The following is a 20,594-nucleotide window of genomic DNA, read 5'->3' as shown; positions in this document are numbered from 1 at the left end:
GAAACCATAGACGCGAGCGACCTTAGGGTGTCGCTCTAGGAGGTCGCTCCCGGCTTGTTCGTCGCTCTCAAATCGACACAACCCGAGCGACCTCTGTGTGTCGCTGTGGTGAGGTCGCTCTAGGAGCTGGAGCGACTTCGCCTTGTCGCTCTAGGAGGTCGCTCCGAAGCGTAGATGGCGAGCAAGTTCATGGCGTCGCTCCGGTAGGTCGCTCCCATGCATTGCTCGTCCAATGATCACCTTAATCACCTCTTTTGAGCTCCAAATGCACCCAAATGTCTCCATGAACTCCATGTGGTACTTCAATACCTAATAGAGACATATGTATGCAAAATGCAACCTAGACATGGCTAAATCCTAATCTATATGGTGAAAATGCACATGAATAAACGGATAAAACAATGTAAATATGCAAGATATCACATAACCGAATTCATCCAGATCCAGAAGAAACAAACTCAAAATCCACACATAAATTTATAATATTCAAGCGGTTCCTAAATTAAAAAAAAAACGAAATCCGAAAAGAACAGCCCGTACCTAAAATAGATAACCAATGTTCATGCCTAACTGATTTTATAAACTAATAAAATGACTATTTCTATGTGTTTGGCTAAATTAAGTGAAATAAAAAGAGTTTTTTATTTAGTAAAATAATTATATTGAGTGAAAAATTAAGCGACAATAAATGTAATACATTTTTATTATTTTGATTTAATTTTTTATTTTATTCACAAAATATGTCTTTGAATTATATTTTTGGCTACGTAATTTTCCAACGATTGAAACTAAAATAAAATAAAAATTTTTTAGTAAAACAAACTAAACCGAACGTTTAACCATATGCAAAATTCAGTTATTTACATTTTTGATTTTATAATTGGCACAAAGTTAATGTTAAAAACTAATAAATAAAAATATGCACTATTATTATTATGGTAATATAATTAATGATGTGATGTATTGTTAAGGTAATATAATTAATGAAATTGTTAAACTGAATGAAATATAGAAAAACAATTAATATAATTATATTAATGAAATTACTAAATGGACATTATATTTCTATTTTATACTTCCAAACAATTTTCATTTATACCGATGTCTATGTTTCCAAAAATATTCAAAAATTTCTTCAGTTTTAATAATATAGATGACTATATTATCCAATCAGATTTTTTAAAGTAAATTATTTATAATATTTCCACTATGTTTTTATATCATTTTGGGTAAATATCAACCTTCAAAATATGAAAAACAAATTTAAGAAAATAATAATACAATTAATTTATCATAATAATATCAAAAGTATTTGTAATAGTATAAATTTTTATTCTTACAACTTAGATTTATTATTATTTGCCTCAGTCATTTAATCTCTAGGCCCAAATCAGAATATACCACACATCCCATTTATTGTCCAAGCCGACATCACTTACGTATAAAAGAAGTCACAAGACGTTCAAGGAAGAACTAACCTAATTGAGGTTCACCGCAGGGTGTCTCTATGGCACAAGAGCTACAAAACCTTCAGAGAGTTGAGAGAGCAAGAGAATATCAGAGAGAGAAGAAGATGATCTCCATAGAAAGTGGGAGTTAGAGTCTCCACCTTTAGTGTTCTTCTCGTTGTCTTTGTTGTTGTTTCTCTTTAAGCCTTGTACCTGAAATACAAAGAAATCGCCGTCTTAGAGCGTTGTGTAAGCCTTTGATAAGATAGTGGATGTTTGTGGGAGGAGGTTCCCACACGAGGTGTACCCTTGCGGAGGGAAACTCGTTAAATCTTGGTGTCGAAGTTACTTTGGGTTTGTGTTTAAACCGTGAAGAATCAACATGGCTATGTGTGATTCGAAGTTAAGATCATAACATTATAATAAATATAACAAATATAAAATGTTACATTGCTGTTGTTGACCTCCAAAAATCAAAATATTTTGGTGGAAAATCCTACAAGAAGGGCTACCAGTGGTTGAGAACTCACGAAGAAGGAATATGAAAGTAGACAACACTTGCCAAGTATGTGGAAAATGTCTTGATACGCAAAACCATTTGCTATTTGAATACAGAGTAGAAAAGGAGATTTGGTCATTGGCGCCTACAAGTCTCAGCAAAAAAAGAAGGGGTGCAGTCTGATACGCATCAAAACATAAAAGATATGACATCTTTGATCAAAAAAGATAAGAGAGAGCTCATAAACTTCTTTATAGGATGGAAGATGCGAAACAACCTTGTATTCCAGAAAAAGAGCGAGCATATTTTGAAGGTGATTCATGATGCATTGAGGGACTCAAGCCAATGGCACGAAGGGAACAACCGACCCAGTGTGCACACTGAAGACTTACACGAAACTTTGCCAGCAGATTCCCTTTATTATTGTCAAGTAGATGCCACTTAGAAAGATGATAAAGAGGTTGCAAGTGTTCGTTGGTCCTTACACAGCAAAGAAGGCACATAACATCTATATCTCCTCAATATAACCTACAAATACTCCAAGGGAAGCAGAAAGAGATGCATTACTTATGGCAGTGAAGGCTGGCTTTTAAGAAGGTCACTTTTATGAGTGATTGCAAATCACTTATGGATGAGTGGAACCAGTATAGTACTGCAGCAACCATCACCAAAGTCCGTAACACAGAGAGTGCCTCCATGATACAGGACATCATAGAAGCTTCCAAATCAAATGAGTTTACTTTTTTATTATGTTTCTAGACATAGGGTAAGTTTTGGTTGATGAGGTTGCTAAAAAAGTTAGATGACAAACGAAACTATGTAACAGCTGGTTTTAAATTCAATAAGAAAACAGGTTAACAAAAAAAAATGTATTTTAACCAAAAGTTTCCATAGAATGGAGTGATCATCCAAAAGTTTGTTTCCCCTGATGATATATATGCTTATGTCTTAGCAGAAAACAGATGATTGAATATAGCATTTTGATATCTGAGAGAGACATTTCTGCAATGTATTGCCGTTGCCAGGTGTAACCCAAATCTGATTAGAATCTCCACAATGGAATTGAGAATTCGCTTATGTGTTCGTGCACACCCTCATATCGTGAGTTTTTTTATTCAAAAGAAAATATTACAGTCGCAAAACATGACAAGACGACCATTCTCAAGCCTGTGGTTGATAGGAGAAGCCGTTAACCGTGAGACCTCCATCAACACAAATGGTTTGACCTGTGATATAGGAAGCTGCAGGTAGACACAAGAAGACTACAAGTGATGCAACCTCATTAGGCTCTCCAGCTCGACCAATAGGAGTTCGACCGAGCAACCCCTCCTTGAAACTGACGTGATCAAGAAACTTTAAGAAACCAAAGAAAAATTAGAGATGATTAGAGGAATGAAAGTTTTTTTTTCACAAATAAAAACAAAAGTTCTATTTTTCTTTACCGGTTGAGCCTGAGGAGTCTTGATGATATTAGGTGCAACGGCGTTGGCTCTTATGCCGTCTTTTGCCCATTCACAAGCCAAATTTTTAGCTAGCTGATTCAGAGCTCCTGTAAATGATTTTGTATTAGGACAAAGGAGTTAACACAGAAACAAAGTACTTGTTGATTAGTAACTGTTACCTTTGGTTATACCGTAAATGGATCCGCCGCTCATGGATACAACCCCTGCAATAGAGGACATGAAGACGATACTTCCATAACCTGAAGCCTTTAGGAGAGGATGTGAGATCTGGGAAAATGGTAAGCAGGTTCCAAGTTTGTTGAGATGTGGAAAGCAAAATCATCTGCCCCATATTCTGTTGTTGACTTTCCTCGAAGTACTCCCACATTGTTAACCTTTGTTGCATAAAAAAGAAGATGTTCTCAAAATTTTATTTGAAAAGTACGCGTAGTTGTTTCTATATTAAAGCCATTTACTCACGAAAATGTTGAGCTTGCCATCAAAATGCGAGGAGACAGTTTGCATGAGTGTTTCTCTCTCGGGACGAGAGGATACATCACAGACTGAGCCACTCACTTGAAACCCTTTCTTTTTCCATTCACTTAAACTTTGATTGAGCAAAGTTTCAGATATGTCGCATTCATAGACTTTGGCCCCAAAGCTAGTTAATTCCTCTACTATGGCATACCTAGACGTTCCACAGATTCAACTTCTGACAGAAGAAGAACCTTGGGTTACAAACATGATTAAGAGAATAGAAAGACAAACCCTATTCCTGCGGCTCCACCGGTTACAAGAGCAGTCATACCTTGAAGACTCCATCTTTTTTTTTTTTTTTGCGTGATTAGCAATGACAAGAAATGCTGGAAAAGAGAGTTATTTAGTAACCACTAAAGTGGATAAGATCGATTAGAGATAACGTTAAAAGAAGACCGATTAGTTTAGTATTAAATGTTTTAATGGGGCAAGTGATGATGACGTAACTGATGACGCGTCTTCCATTAAGGCTAATAACAAGTCTTGTTTCATTACTTGGGTTACAAGTCCAATGATACGATACATAAAACCATGATTAACATGGGGTTCCTAGAGTGGGGTTCTTAGCGGAAGTTAAGAAACAGTTTCTTAACTTCCGCTAAAAAACTCGTCCTAAGAAATCCGAGTTAATCATGCTCTAAGAATATAACTAATTTACTAGCTAATGATGTTTCTCTATGTGGTGGAGGGTGGAGACGAGAAGAAGCAATTAGGAAACGTGTTGATTAGGTAAATGAAAAAGTTTACAGAGATATTAGGCAAACGAAAACTAGAATATCAAAATTTAGTGGTTGGGGCGAGCGTGGTTTGTAATACATTAACTTAGGTGCTTTTGTTCAATTTGGGCTTGTAACCGGATCTAAAATTCTCGTTTTCGGTTTGAATTAAATATATCTATTTAAAAAATAATCAAAATTTTAGTAGACAATTCTAAATCCGATAAGTTTTAACCATAAATAATGTTTTAATTAGATGCCTATAAAATAAAGTAACGTACAGACAACAATCACATGCTACATAATAGCTCGCTGGTAAAATCGGCTAAAACCAGCAAAGATATATTTTGATTTTTGTTTGGTTCCATTGCTGTTTTTAATATGTCACTCAATTTTTTTCCTATTGAGTGCAACTGTATTTTAAAAAGCATGGCCAAGTGGAGTGTTTTTTTTTTTGACATGCCAACAGGAGTGTTTCTTGCTAATTTGTTTGTTCTTTAATTTCTTTTTGGGCGTCAATGCATTTATATTGCTCTTTATTTTGGATAATCTAAACCGGTGCGGAGTTCACATGAAAAATAAAGGAACATGAAAAACACCAATATCGAAACAATCAACAAATCACAAGGTTCGAGATAAAACGCCACAAGGCCATTCTTGTCGTGAGAGTTTAAGACAAAACATGACATAGACGGACTAAAGAACATTTGTTACATAGACGGTTACTATAACTACAAATGTTGTTGTAGTTTATAAGGTTTTCATTAAATATTTTAGAAATTTACCCTTAAATAATGTTAAAATATTTTTTTTTCCAAAACTGTATTTATAAAACTCTAAAAGAACACTTATTAGAAGAATACAAAAGTTTTACCATTATTCATAGGGTAACTTTTGAAAATAGCATAAATTTGTAATCACAACAATGTACATTAAAATGATAAAATAGCATATTCAAATGATAAAATAACACATTCAAATGCAAAAGATACATGTACCCTAGGATTAAAATGTTTTTGGATTAGATTTGGACTTTATGGATTGATTATATGAATTAGGGGTTGAGATTAAGTGATTAGGATTTTAAGGGTTAGAGCCTACAGTGTATAATTTTTAACAGTAATATTTATTTTAAGTTTTAAATAAATATTTATACATATTTACTATATTAAATACGTCGTTAATTAAAGGTAGTTTAATTTTTGTACAATAATGATTGTTTATTTCGTCATTTATTTTTGTGAATTATTTGTGATAAAATTATTTTGTGTTAGTTGAGAAAATTGTTCCTTAAAAATCAGGCAATTCACCCGTCCAAAAACCCTGAACAACCAACTAGTTATATTTTAAAGAATTTGTCAAAAATAATTCAAAATTAAAATTTGAATGCAAATATATATATTCTTTCTATTCACTCAAGTGCAAGATTAACTTAAAAGATATTGAAATTACAACAATCTTTTTATAACTAAACAAAAACTTGGAAATACTTTTATTACTAGGTAATAATACATGTCCTGCGCGGAGTTAAACTTAAATTTATACAATTATTATAGTTATTCTTTTCAAATTAAGTATAAGGATTGCTTTTGTAAAAAAATATTTCTTGCTTAAAGCATGTATAAATCTTGGATGGCAGATTATCTATATTTTGTTTGTCTTTCTGTTGTTCGTTTTTTTAATTACATAAAAACACTCAGATTAATAATAATGTGATAATGTGATATATTTTAATGTGATACAGAAGGAGAAAGTGCGTTCACTGATCTTTCAAAAAAAAATTATTTATCATTTATCTGTTCAAAATGGTTTTGGTTTATCTTATTTACATCACCTATATCTTAATATGTACAATCTATTAAAACAATGAATCCAATTTTATTCTAGAATAGTTTTTTAAAAAATTATACTTTTTATATTTCTCTTAACCTATACTATTTCCAACTACAAATATCTACAATTCTTTTTGAAATAATACAAATTTCTATATTTTACTAACTAAAGATTCTCACATAACCAAAATTATATTTACTTAATCTCTAATATTATGTTTCCTAAATCCTTTTAAAGACATTTCAAAAATGCGGTAAAAAATATTTACCACCAAATAATTAGTATATTTTACTATGAATATTTAATTAAAGTTTCCTAGCTTCTACTCATATGATTTTTTTTAACATTTGTATATTTTCTATAACAAAAAATTTAAACCATTAATCACAAAATTTTCAATGTGAGTTTTTAATAGTTTTAGTAATTTAGAATCGTTTTAAAAATTCAATGCAAATTTTAAAATTAAAATATTAATCTCTCAATACTTTTCAATGAAAATTTCAGAATTAGCATATTTATGTATTTTATATGGTATATAGTTTAATTTAAATAATATTTATATATATATATATATATATTTAATCTGAATATCTATTAAATAATACTTCATATTCATATCATTTTATGATCATTTGTATTTTTTATATAAAAAATAACTAAAATTATTGTTCACGATTTTCATTGTAAGACTTTTAAAAGTTTTAGTACTTTATAGCCGTTTTTAAAAAAATCAAAATATAACATATAAGAAAAAAAATTTAGATTTTTTATTATATCGTTAATGTGATTGTTTAATTTTTTTTATAATATAAATTTTTTTAAAAATGATGGAGGATACAAAAACTATAATCAAATCTTTATTATTTAAAATCATTAATTATCGTATATATGTTAATCATATTAGGTAATTCCGTAGCTTTTATTTAAGGAAAGAATGAATAATATTTTTCTTTTATGCACATTCAATCAATTTGATAGTTAATTTAATAAAAAATATAATATATATTCAGATGAACCAACCTATTTTTCTAAGTATTCTTAAAATCATCTTAGTGATGATACGTGGCTATAGGCCTGGGCATTTTACCTGGACCCGAAGACCCGACTCGAAACCAACCCGGAAAAACCCGGTTCGGGTAGGAACCGACCCGATCAAATTACCCTATCGGGTCTTGTTGCAGAGGACCCGCGGGTCTTGGACCCGACCCGACCCAAACCGGAAACCCGATGGGTACCCGAATTAATAATATAAATTAAATAAAATGCATCAGAGGGGAATCGAAGAGTGGTTATTCGTCTAGAGAACATGGGGGTCAACCACTAGGAGACAACGAATTGTTGTTGTATCTCGCATAGTTTAATATATATACACATTTTAATATAATAAAAACACAAATTTTGAAAAAAATTCGAATATTTTCGGATATATAAATATTTTCAGATATTTTTTTGTATTTTTAGGTCTTTTTTAAATCGAACCCGAACCAAACCCGACCCGAAACCGAACCGAATCCGAACCGATAAATTCAAGTTACCCGAATGGGTCTAATTATCTAAGACCCGACCCGACTCAGACCCGGCACGATCCGAACCGACCCGGAACCGAAAATTTGAAATTACCCAATCGAGTCCTAAACTCTTAGATCCGAAAGACCTGGACCCGAAAGGATCCGATCCGAACCTGACCCGACGACCCGAATGCCCAGGCCTACGTGGCTATCCTTAAAAGTTATAATACTCCTCGATTAATATATAAAGAATTATCTTTGAAAGGTTTCCTGAATTAATAAAGACTAACGAAATAATGAAGTCTTGTGAGATGACTTTTTGAAAAATTTTAAATTAAAAAATTAAATTTTATAATTAAATTATCTTTATATATAAAGTTAGTTTTTTCTCTTCTTACGACAAGTAGCAAGGGAGTTTGATGACATGTGTCTTTCATATATATTTTTTTTACATTTTAAGTCATTTTTCTTATAGATTATTGCAATTTAGCGAAGTACTTTCTAATTATGCACTATTTACTCTTTTAATATTAACAATCTTTGTATAAAATTTGATAATTTATTTTATTGGTCACTAAAATTCAAGATGAATAAAAAATCTTTATATATAAAATTAATAAATAATTTTAAATATTTTCTATTATTTTTGTTATTTTACCATTTTCTATTATTTTATGAGGAGATGATTCATGATGAGGAATAAGAGAAGCACGACGGGCAAAGCCAAAATAAACTTATGTATACAGACTCCCAATCACAACAGGAGAGGTATGATTCGGGAAGAGGCGTCGGTATGGATATCGAGGAAGAGGTCGTGGTAGATTTGGATATCAACAAAACGGATATTATAGGCAAGAGAGAGACGCATCAAAGGTTGAGTGTTACCGATGTGATAAGATAGGTCACTTCGCTCAGAACTGCCCTACAACTTCCACAAATAACCAAACTAATAAGAAAAAACTAGAATACAACACATAATCTAAACCTACAACTTCCACAACCAAAAGAAAAAAGCTAAATACTATAGTAACACTAACTCAATAAAAGTTTGGAGCTGGAAAAAGATCAACAAAGAAAACTAACTTACCTCATCTTACCAATAATATCATGGATAAAACAAGCAGATGTTAGAAAAGATAAAAGGATATTCCTTCTGTTCCAAAATATTTGATGTTTTGAGTGTATGCACAAGAATTAAGGTATACACTTTTTTCTAAAAAAACATTAAAAATATAAACCAAAATTAATTAATCCAATCCTTAAAAATAAATATAAAACATCACTGGTCACACAGTTTTCAATAAAATTTAAATTAATATAAAATATCAAAACATCATCTATTTTGAAACATCATAAACTTTCTAAAACATCATCTATTTTGGAACAGAGGGAGTAAAATATAAGACAAAGCATTCCTCCGAGCTCAAAGGAGTGTGATCAAGCACCAACCCAAAAAATCCAAAAACCCCAAAAAGGTCAGAGAAAGAATAATCATCAGGAGACCAGAGTCACCACGAAACAAGAAGACACATGCCACAAGCACCGGAATCACAACCACCAGCTAAAAGGTAAGAAACACCTCATAAACTAAACAAGCACATACAAGACGTTCATGCCAGCGAAGAACCACAAGCTCTAAGTAGAAGAGACCAAAGCTCCAAAGACTAACTCCGCACACCTACACCATGGAAAGCAAGAGAAGAAAAGAAACAACCTGAGGGAGGGAGAATAGAAGCCTACCACCGAAAAACAAGAGCTCAAACTTTAGACTAGAAATAACCTTCCAAGCACACAAAGCATACACAGAAGAAAACACTATCCAAACCTGGAGTAGCAAATATGGCGAAAAAAGAGCTACCAGAGAAGCGAGCAACAATGAAAGGGCTACAAGATGAGAGAACAAAGATAGAAAAGGAGACGAAACAAAATCATCAAACCATGGAGCCATCCTCGAGATATGATAAAGAGCATAGAAGTCAGATCACCAAAAACCAGATCTTGAAAACCAAGACGAGCAGAGACTATCGACGGCAAGTCAACGAGAGGAAGACAACATCAAAGACAACTGAACTCTGACCCAACCCAACGAGATGTAGTTCCTAAAATTAGCCAAAATCTAAAAAAGAAGAGGACCAATATTGACCAAAACAACCTACAACACAGTGAAAAACAACCGCACAATTGGAAATTCGTAAGCATAATCTATAACAAATGCCAGATAATATTACAAGAGATGAATGTGAGGAAAAACAAGAACACAAAGGTGAGTCTTTTCTCAGTGATGGCGAGAAGCACCGCACACCGGAAAGGTAAGCGAATTACATAGATGAGGACGACTCAGGGTCAAAATATGGAGAATGGCCAAAAAAATTTTAAAAGAGTAATGTTCAAAAATGTGACAAATTAAAATACAATTCTGACGCTAAAACCATCAATCTTAAAATTAACAAATGCCTAAATGCAAAGTTATTAAAATTCAATATAATTTACATTAGAAGCTCACTTCACCACACAAGTACTATTATACACACAGTAACACATTATTGAAAAACAAACACATAATATATTAACATATTATCTAATACTACATAACACAATAAAACATCAAATAATTCTCTTTACAAATAAGACTGACCACTTAATTACATCATCCAAAAAATCATATCTAACAGCAATAAAATAATATTCCGCGCAAAGCGCGGACACCCTTCTAGTATATCTATAAAAAGTCATTTTTTCTCGTGTGTGATATTTTTCATAATTATGATAACATCGCTAAGAAAACTATTTCTCTCTCTCTCACAAGCCTCCCTCCCCCCCCCATTCTCTCTCTCAGATTATCTTAATAAAATCTTTTTACTTACAGAATCACAAAACTAGTGCAAACCCAACTTCATCCTCTTCGAAATGAAAGCAAAACTGAAAAACAAAAGAAAATTAATGAGAGGAGAATATCTTTCTTTACTAGTGCTCATTGTCTTGGCATCCAATGAAGTACTTGCCAAGAAGAACTCTTTAACGCCTAAATTAAGAAGAAGTGATTTTCCAGAAGATTTCGTTTTTGGGTCTGCAACATCTGCTTACCAGGTATTTCTTTTTGGTTTCTTCTAATTAAATGTTATTATTCATTTCTTAAATAAATCTGATAACTGATTAGATAATTTATGGGGTAATAATTCTCAGATTGAAGGAGCTGCCCATGAAGATGGTAGAGGACCCAGTATATGGGATACATTCTCTGAAAAATACCCAGGTTTTACTTTACTTCAAATCTCAGGTTTATCGGATCAAAAGAATAGTTTAGATTGAAGATACATGCATTAAGTATACATATGTGTGTGTGTGTCAATATGCTCTTATTAATGATTGGTTCGTCTTTCATGACATCTGAAAAAGGACCAAGATATGAAATATCATTGAAAAGGAAAAAGAAAAGATATTAAAGTATGGTAGCAATGGGAATATACTTACTTGATAAACTCAATCAATGATTAATGGGAGTATCCTCGGTAAGAACATCTCCAAAAGACTTTCTATTTGAAGTTTTCAAAAGAGATATTTAAATTTATAAAGTGTTACTTTCCAAAACCAAAACTTCAAATTTAATTTCAAGCTTATTTGTATTTTACACTACAATTCTTATATTTGTCATATTTAATCAAATCCATATAACTTTTATAACTAACTAGCACATATATAAAAATATTACAGCAATATTAATTAATAAAATCTTACACTAAAATTATAAATACTAATACATAATTAAATATTAAACTACAAGAAAAATATCACATTATTCCATAAAATTATCTCCGTAAAATTATTTCCATAATGCTCCATCTTCCGTTACACAAAATTTGTTTGGACAATATTTTGAAGATTTTGGAGGTTCCGAAGAAAATTTAACAGATTATTAGTTTCGTTTTGATATTTAAATTTGTGTAATAATTATGTCTTCATGTACCTTTTTTAAAAAGAAATTATTAAGTTTTTTTTGTAATATTCTTGTTGTCTAATGCTAATTTTGAAATATTATAAATCTTATTTTAAATTTTTTATTTAATTTAATGTGTAAAACTTGAATTTATTAAAAAAAATTGAAATATTTATGAGATATTAAAAATCTAAAGATTAAAACGATAAACGAGAAAAAAATTAAAAATCATAAATGTGATGTGTAATTAATTGTAAGGACCAAAATACAAATAAAAAAATGAAACTTGAAATTTAAACCTTTGAGTAGTGAAACTTTAAATATGAAGTTTTACTTTTCAAAACTCTAAATTTGATGTTTTAAAATTCTTTTTTGGAGAGTAAAAAATTCTATATTTAAAGTTATAAAGTTTTTTTTAAAATGCCTAAACTCAACCAATGATTTTATTGTATTTTAATCCGCCAGAGAGGATAAATGATGGTAGCAATGGGTCTGTTGCAGATGACTCTTACCATCTTTACAAGGTAATTGTCTTTTTTGGCTTTGAGTATGTAAATTTTGTTGGCGTTGGCCACAAAATCTGCCATAATCTTCCATTATATCAAATTATTATTTTTTATTTAAACATTGGATTACAGGAAGATGTGGCTTTATTGCATCAAATTGGCTTCAATGCTTACAGATTCTCTATCTCATGGTCGAGAATATTGCCTCGTAAGTTTTCTTCTCTTTGGAGGTTGTTATGATATTCGATTAATTTCCAGAACCAATAATATTAATGCGGTTTCTAATTTAGGAGGGAATCTAAAAGGAGGAATTAATCAGGCTGGTATTGACTATTACAACAACTTGATCAATGAGCTTTTGTCCAAAGGTAAAAAATACCCTCTCTGTATCACATTACTTTGAATTAAGGTTTCAGTAAAAACAATGTTTTTCAAAGTTGGACATAAGTATGTGTACTTTTTCTAACTGTGATGTATTAGATCACAATTTTGATTCACAGTATTATGCTTATCCTAAGACTTTCTTCTAATGATTTCTAATTGATCAATGAAGTTTTCTTAAGTTAATATCTTCAAATACAAAAACATAATGCCAACCAAATAAACCAAATCTGACTGACTTCCAATTAAGTTGTGTGGTTTGATTTCAAAAGCTGGCCACTGAATTATCTATAACTTTTTGAAAGGAATCTCCTGACACTAAGAAAATAATCTTGGACAGATATCTACTAATCAGATTTCTTCCACCCTTCAAATATAAGATATGTTTTTAAGTGATGAAGGCTACACAAGCAGTATTATAAATATTGTGTCACTATAGGAATTAAGCCCTTTGTCACCATTTTCCATTGGGACACACCACAAAGCCTTGAAGTTGCTTACGGTGGATTCCTTGGCGCAAAAATTGTGTAAGTCCTCTAAACCTATATTTCTTAGCATTTGTAATATCACAGAAAAAAAGAAAAAAAATATATATTGACAGTTAACATGATATATCATATATATTTACAACAAAATCCGCTGATTTTTTTTTTTTTTTTTTGGGTGGACGAAACAGAAACGATTTCCGCGATTATGCGGATATTTGCTTTAAGAATTTTGGAGATAGAGTGAAGCACTGGATGACATTGAACGAGCCACTGGCTGTGGTGCAACAAGGGTATGTTGCAGGTGGATTGGCTCCAGGAAGATGTTCCAAATTCACAAACCCTAATTGCACAGGCGGAGATGGAGCCACTGAGCCTTATATAGTGGGTCACAATCTCATCCTTGCTCATGGAGCCGCCGTAAAAGTCTACAGAGAAAAATACAAGGTGAGTAAAAGAAAACAAGTTCCACTCTGTTTTTTGAAAGTCAAGTTACCAAAACCAACCGTGTTCATAACCATCATACGCCGTAAATAACCTGTACCATGAATCATCGATTCTTTGTGTGTAAATATCTTTGCGATTTATGAGAAATCTGCTCTTGAACGTCGTTCAACAGGAATCTCAAAAAGGTAAAGTTGGTATCGCTCTGAACGCGGGTTGGTACTTGCCGTATACAGAATCAGCCGAAGATAGGTTAGCTGTGGCACGAGTCATGGCATTCACAATTGACTACTTTCTGGAGCCACTTGTGACCGGTAAATACCCAGTCGACATGGTCAACAACGTAAAAGGCGGTCGTTTGCCTACATTCACTACACAACAATCTAAGATGCTAAAGGGCTCATATGATTTCATTGGCATTAATTATTACTCTTCTGCTTATGCAAAGGATGTCCCCTGCTCTAACGAAAATGTTACCCTCTTCTCTGATCCTTGTGCCAGCGTCACAGGTCGGTTTTCGCATCATCCAAGTTACTTTTATCATTTTAAAATAAACAAATCGAAATTTTACAAGCCTAAAAGTATGTTAACAGGTGAAAGAGAAGGAGTTCCCATCGGTCCAAAGGTACTTGTCTTGACTAATGTCATAAAACCTTGCATTTTTTCGGTGAAAGTTACACTGTCTAGGCTCATAAAAGCCCTGTATCTGTGTTTTTATATTTATAGGCTGCATCAGATTGGATTTTGATATATCCAAAGGGAATTCGTGATCTTCTCCTCTATGCAAAATACAAGTTCAAAGATCCAGTCATGTACATAACCGAAAATGGTAATTCACAAATCCATGATCTAAATATATTTATATATTTGACAATGAGTTTTAGTTTCTGGATAATATATACCTTGTAGGTAGAGATGAATTTAATACCGGTAAAATATTTCTTAACGACGGCGACAGAATAGATTTCTACGCTCGACATCTTGAGATGGTTCAAGACGCGATCTCGTAAGCATTCTTACCTCTAATATTAAGAATTCCACTTACCCATGTTACAACTAAAAAAGATAACTAAGTTTATGTATAAGTGGACTTAAACAAACGTATAGACTTGTGCAACGGTGCTGCAGATGCTTTTGTTAAATTATGAAATAGGATTGGAGCTAATGTGAAGGGATTTTTTGCGTGGTCATTGTTGGACAACTTCGAATGGGTAAATGGATATACCGTTCGATTCGGGCTGGTTTACGTGGATTTCAAAGATGGATGTAAGAGATACCCCAAAAAATCAGCTAATTGGTTCAAAAAGTTTTTGAATCAAAAGAAAAACAGTTGATGGAAATTGCACCATTCCGTTTTAATAATATCTCCGTATTATTGTTATTTTTATCGGTTGGAAATAATAAAATATTTTTGTTTAACTTTTTAGTCGAAGTAATAAAGAACCCACAGGGAGAGCATTGTAAATACAAATGATTTTTTGTGTTATTGTTTATTTTGAGGTTTTACATATTATAATATAATAAATATATATTAAATAATTGAAAAATTAATAATTATCACATATTAATTGAATTAGCAATCACATAAATCAAAATAATCACTATTGTTTATTTACAATCACTCTATATAAGCAAATTCAAACCATCTTTTTATATATTTTATGTGATATATAATTAAATTTAAATGATATAAACATAGATACATATTCTATTTTTTGGCTATCTATTGAGTCAATTTGCTTAAAATACATAATAAATAGGAAATTAGTGATCTACCTTAAACAGTAAAACTAGACAAGTAGACGTAGCTACAGAACACTTAAAATAACAATTGTGCCCTTGAAAATCAGTTTCAACTCTAGTATATAATATATGTCATCGATAGCTTTAGTTTTTTTTTCAAACAAGTTAAAAAAGAGGCAATGTAGAGAGAGGGAGAGAAATAGAGCTGTAAAAGTAAGGATTTTTGATATCTTTCGTCTTTTTCTCTTCAGATAATCAACTGTGGTATTTTTGCGTTAACTGATTAACAAATCACATTTACTAAAAAGAGCAATTTAGGCCAAAAACATAACAAGAGTGCCATATTAGCGAAACACCAAAGACCGACGTGGCAGCCAAAGACGAATGAAAAAGACTAGGATACCCTTGACGACGTGGCAACCAAAGACGAGTGAAAAAGACTAGGATACCCTTGACGCTTCATGTCTCTTGTTCTCGGTTTTAGGCTTCTAGTGTTTTAGTTCTGACACAAAATATTTAGCTAGATTTGGCAAGATAAAAAAAAGATTCCGTTTACATTAGAAGATATTGCATCGGTAAACAAAACGATACAGTATCTTGGAGATAAGTCTGACGGAAACGGCGCAGTTGTACACCGAATCTAAGAAAAGATTTCCCTCTGATTCGTGTGAGAGAAGATCTTCGCAAACCTGTGTGCGTCTATAAAGAAGTCTAACCCGGTTTCTCATTTCTTCAGGAAACTCTACAAAATCTTTGGTTAAAGGTAATGGAGTTATTAAGGAGTTTTAAATGTGTAAAAGCGAGTTTGTTGTTATGTCTGTTTATTAATGTAGTCGAGCATTTAATCCATGTTTTTCAAATGATTGAATCCTTCGATTGAGTCTTATGTATATATCGTTGTGTATCTCAGGAAATGGGTCGTGTTTTCCGAATCTGGCGTGGAGATTGGAAGAAGAACAGACATTAACAGTGGCACTTTGTCCCAAACCATCAAGACTACGGCTTCACTATGTACATGGATTCCCCTGAAACGTTAGAGGTCATCGATGCTACCGTTAGGGAGAACTACATGCTGGGTTGTGCTACTCCGGTCCTCATAACGTACGGGATGCCTGACTGGATGATGTTTCCAAGTGGACCGTCACCGCCGATAACAATTGCTACGACAGCTGACCTTGTCAGTTTAATTAGCAGGAGACTCCCGCTTAGTGAGATAACACTTCTTGTTACATTTGGAGCTAAGAATGTTGCTGAGTTCCAGTTCCTCTGTCGTTCCGATTTCACCATTGGCTCATCAACCTACATGGTCGGTGATGGTCAGGATGAAAGGGCTAGAGCGAGATACGAGAGTAAGTGATGGGAAAGATTAGATGTTCTTCAACTACTATGCTAATCCAAGAATTTTAATAAAACATTTTTGTAATTTTTTCAGGCTTGGTATTGGGTGAGAGGCTTGTTACTAGTGAGAGGGTGATGAATGAGATATTTGGAGAGCAAGAGATGCTTATCCTCCACCGTGTTGCGCTGGAGATTGGACATGCTGACAGGGTTCTGCGCCCTCAACCATCTTCTGTGGTTACACAACGAATAAAGATCATTCAACTTGATGATGATGATGAGATGGTGGATGTTTCGCAGACGGGTGGGACAGGGAACGGAAACTTAGAAGGAACTGGAGGTATGTTTTTTGTGTTAATCGGCTATACAAAGTAATAATGTTTGTTGAGGTGTATTGGACGGCTATTTAGTAAAGATGAACTCTTTAACAAATTTTTATAATAACGAGCATTTAATAATGGATTTTTGGTGAACACAGGTGTGATCGTTCCTCTGCAGCCTCAACCACTTGCAAAAATCCCCGCCGCAGATGCCCCATCGGTGCTTTGGGATGTCGGGCTGGATTTGTTGGACTATCCAGAGTTCTACAACGCCCAGAGGGATGGTGGCCTTGTCACACAGGACTCAGCTTTCTGGAATGAGCTAATAGAAGATAACTACCAGTCTGTGGAAGGGCTTTTCCTTCTCCCCAACAACAAGGAGTCCGACCTACGTCTGACTCAGGACCAGACGTTGGTTGGTGGTGGTGTCATCTCTCAAGTTGGGAATAAAGATGTTGTTGCTTTGCATGAGACAGCAGGGGAATCATCAACTGTGCCCACTGCTATCATTTCCACTCTCTTAGAATCGGCCATCGCACCAAGGGAGATTGGAGGCGAAGGTATTCATGAAGCATATATTCATTAGACTTCTAATTCATTAGTCCAAGTTTAAATCACTAAGTATACATTCTTAATCAGACAAGGGAGATGTTGCTGTGCATGAACCTTCCGGAACAACAAAAGAGAAGGTCGACTCCACTCTTCCCGGCCTATCACTGACACTAGGTTTGGGATGTGGCTCAGGGGAACGTGATGCTCTGACATGCCCTTCTTCTAATGTCGACAACACATCTTCGGAGGGGAGTGATACAGAGGGTGGGTTCTGATTTAAATCAAGCTTCATGGTCTATGTTAAATATGTTTGTGTTTCACTTAGTATGTATGAAATCGGGTATTGTGAAACTTTTTGACGGTTAAGATAAACTATAACCCATGGGATAATTTTTTGGGGTTAAACTTTTATTTAACCGGTAGCAAAGGGTATGGTTTTCATGGTTTGAAGTCTCAGTTTTTGAATGATGGCATCTTGGCGGCATAAAGGGAACGTGTTTAGGGGTTGGAAAGTTTTTTGTTGGTTGTTCAAAATGTTGTAAACGTTTACATCAAGGATGAAAATTTTTGTGGCTTTGGTCCATGTATGTAATGAAGTTATGGTACTTCAAATGAAGTTAGCTTGCAATATATGATATTTATTGATTCACAAGTAAGCTGAGTATGTTTTGAAAGCTCTTATTTTCTTGGACACTAGCATATCCAATACAATAACCAAGTTGTTTATTGCAAGACCAACTAAATAAATGGTTTGAATAATATTTCTTTAGTCGAGTATTGTAAGACTTTTGGACGGATATTAAAAGGTTTAACCCCCTGTGGCCTGTTTTGGGGTTAAATATAAATTTAACCGTGTTAAATTTGCTAGTCGATATATTGTCTTCGTTTGTAACCGGTTAAGTGAGTTGTATTAACAATACCTACCTTTTTGACCGGTAATTTCCAATGCTATTCTAACCTTAAACCGATATCTTATCTAGGTTTTTCACTTACACATTATGCATCTGTAACCAATACTTTGCTTCTTTAATAAAGCAGGTGAAATGGATGATTATGGAGCTCAGCTCGAAGTTGGGATGATGTTCAGGAACCGTGATTCATTCAAGCAGCATATAGCAATGTTTGCTATTGCTAAAAAGTTTTGCTACTGTAGCGTCAAGTCAGATCCGAGCATGATGATACTGAAATGCATTAGCTCAACTTGCCCATGGCGTGTGTATGCGACAAAGCTAAAGGATTCAGAGGTTTTTGAGGTGAGAAAACTTTCCATCGTTCATACATGTTCTATTGCAGAGCGTGGTGGATACCAAGGCCAAGCAACTTCAGTGGTCATTGGAGAACTGATGAAAGCAAAATTTTCTGGAAACGGTATCGGGCCTAGGCCGAGGGAAATTCGAATGATGATGCATGGTGACCATGACGTCTCGATTTCATACTGGAAAGCGTGGAAGTCAAGGGATATGGCTGTGGATAATGGCCACAGAACGTGTAATGCTTCTTACATAAAGCTTCCGTCTTATCTAAATAATCTGGTCTTAGCAAATCTGGGATCTTTAGCCAACTTACACACAGACCAAACCGAGGAAGGGGGCCACCGGTTCAAATATATGTTCCTCGCCTTAGGAGCTTCAATTGAAGGATATAAGGGGATGAGGAAGGTAGTGGTCATTGATGGGACTCATTTAAAAGGAAGATATGCAGGATGTCTGCTCACGGCACCAGCCCAAGATGGGAACTACTTCCCTTAGCCTTCGCCATTGTTGATAGCGAGAATGACAAGTCGTGGAAGTGGTTTTTCTAAAACCTATCAGCATTTGTGCCCAATGAGCCTGGATTGGTCGTCGTATCCGACAGGCATCCCTCCATCTACAAAGGGATTAGCAAGGTCAGTAACTGAGTTTAGGATGATTGTATTTTGTTTAGCCAGAAATATAATTCTTTAGCCTTGTTAGAAATGTATTTGGCAGGCTAGATAATTTAATGTATACCCTAAGACCTAAACACTAAACCATAAACCCTAAGACCTAAACACTAAACCCTAAACCCTAAACCATAAAACCCTAATCCCTAGACCCTTATATAAACCATTAATACATCTAAACACTAACATCTATACCCTAAACCCTAAATCCTGATATAACCATGAACCCTAAACCCAAAAACCTAGACCAAAGACGCTAAACTCAAATTCCTAAATCCTAATCCATAAACTCTTATATAATCATAAACGATAAACCCTAAACCCTTATATTACCCGTATCCCCACCACCATAACAATCTAAATATAAGGCTAACTTCATCTCCCAACAAGCTATCGTTAGGCTAGGATGATCAATAGGTTATGTTGCCTGCTAATCCAGATCGTAGCCAGGAAGCTCAATACATTAGCGCATTAATGCTATTAGTAGACTTTAAACCTCGTTAGACGGCTAAACCTAAGTTTTTAGTAGACATTACAGTAAACCCTAAACCCTGTACAGACTATGAACCCCAAACCATTACACCCATAAATAACTATATACCCTAAACCCTAAAACCCTAAACTCTTAGGAGACATAAACCCTAAACCTAAACCCAAAACCGTAATCCCTAAACCGAATCACTATATACCCTAAACTCTAAACCCTTAGGAGTCTATAAACCCTAAACCCGTTAACCTTTAGGAGACCCTACACCCTAAACCCTTAGGAGAGCTTAAACCCTAAACATTAAACCCTGAACCCTAAACCCAAATCCCAAAACCCTAATCCCTAAACCCTTATATAATCATAAACGATAAACACTAAACCTTTATATTACCCGTATCCCAACCACCATAACAATCTAAATATAAAGCTAACTTCATCTCCCAACAAACTATCGTTAGGCTTGGATGATCAATATGTTATGTAGCCTGCTAATCCATAGC

General features: G+C 33.8%; 3 protein-coding genes and 1 pseudogene across 4 annotated transcripts; 3 read left to right on the top strand and 1 right to left on the bottom strand.

Moving 5' to 3' along the window:
- Positions 1-2,910: 2,910 nt before the first annotated feature.
- Positions 2,911-4,231, bottom strand: LOC106337547 (annotated as a pseudogene).
- A 6,531-nt stretch (positions 4,232-10,762) lies between these two features.
- Positions 10,763-15,216, top strand: LOC106336786 (beta-glucosidase 15-like). 2 transcript variants are annotated; one of them, XM_013775725.1, is made up of 12 exons: positions 10,763-11,070; positions 11,167-11,236; positions 12,383-12,441; positions 12,556-12,631; positions 12,714-12,791; positions 13,244-13,331; positions 13,481-13,736; positions 13,909-14,242; positions 14,327-14,358; positions 14,460-14,562; positions 14,643-14,739; positions 14,887-15,216. In XM_013775725.1, the coding sequence occupies exons 1-12, from the start codon at positions 10,891-10,893 to the stop codon at positions 15,065-15,067; spliced, it is 1,554 nt and encodes a 517-aa protein (XP_013631179.1). In that variant the 5' UTR covers positions 10,763-10,890; the 3' UTR covers positions 15,068-15,216. The 2 variants fall into 2 exon arrangements, with proteins under 2 accessions (XP_013631179.1, XP_013631181.1); XM_013775727.1 differs by having other exon boundaries at positions 14,862-14,975.
- Positions 15,217-16,491: 1,275 nt separating this feature from the next.
- Positions 16,492-17,961, top strand: LOC106339012. Its single transcript, XM_013777852.1, has 4 exons — positions 16,492-16,825; positions 16,909-17,154; positions 17,293-17,694; positions 17,774-17,961. The coding sequence occupies exons 1-4, from the start codon at positions 16,492-16,494 to the stop codon at positions 17,959-17,961; spliced, it is 1,170 nt and encodes a 389-aa protein (XP_013633306.1).
- A 768-nt stretch (positions 17,962-18,729) lies between these two features.
- LOC106339011 lies at positions 18,730-19,434 on the top strand. Its single transcript, XM_013777851.1, has one exon. It carries the CDS (start codon positions 18,730-18,732, stop codon positions 19,432-19,434), a length of 705 nt encoding a protein of 234 aa, XP_013633305.1.
- The last annotated feature ends 1,160 nt before the right edge of the window (positions 19,435-20,594 follow it).

This window comes from Brassica oleracea, chromosome C4 (genome assembly GCF_000695525.1).
Source record: "Brassica oleracea var. oleracea cultivar TO1000 chromosome C4, BOL, whole genome shotgun sequence".
Classification (NCBI taxonomy): Eukaryota; Viridiplantae; Streptophyta; class Magnoliopsida; order Brassicales; family Brassicaceae; genus Brassica; species Brassica oleracea.
Note: the sequence above shows the minus strand (reverse complement) of the source record. Positions and strands in the feature narration are given on the sequence as shown.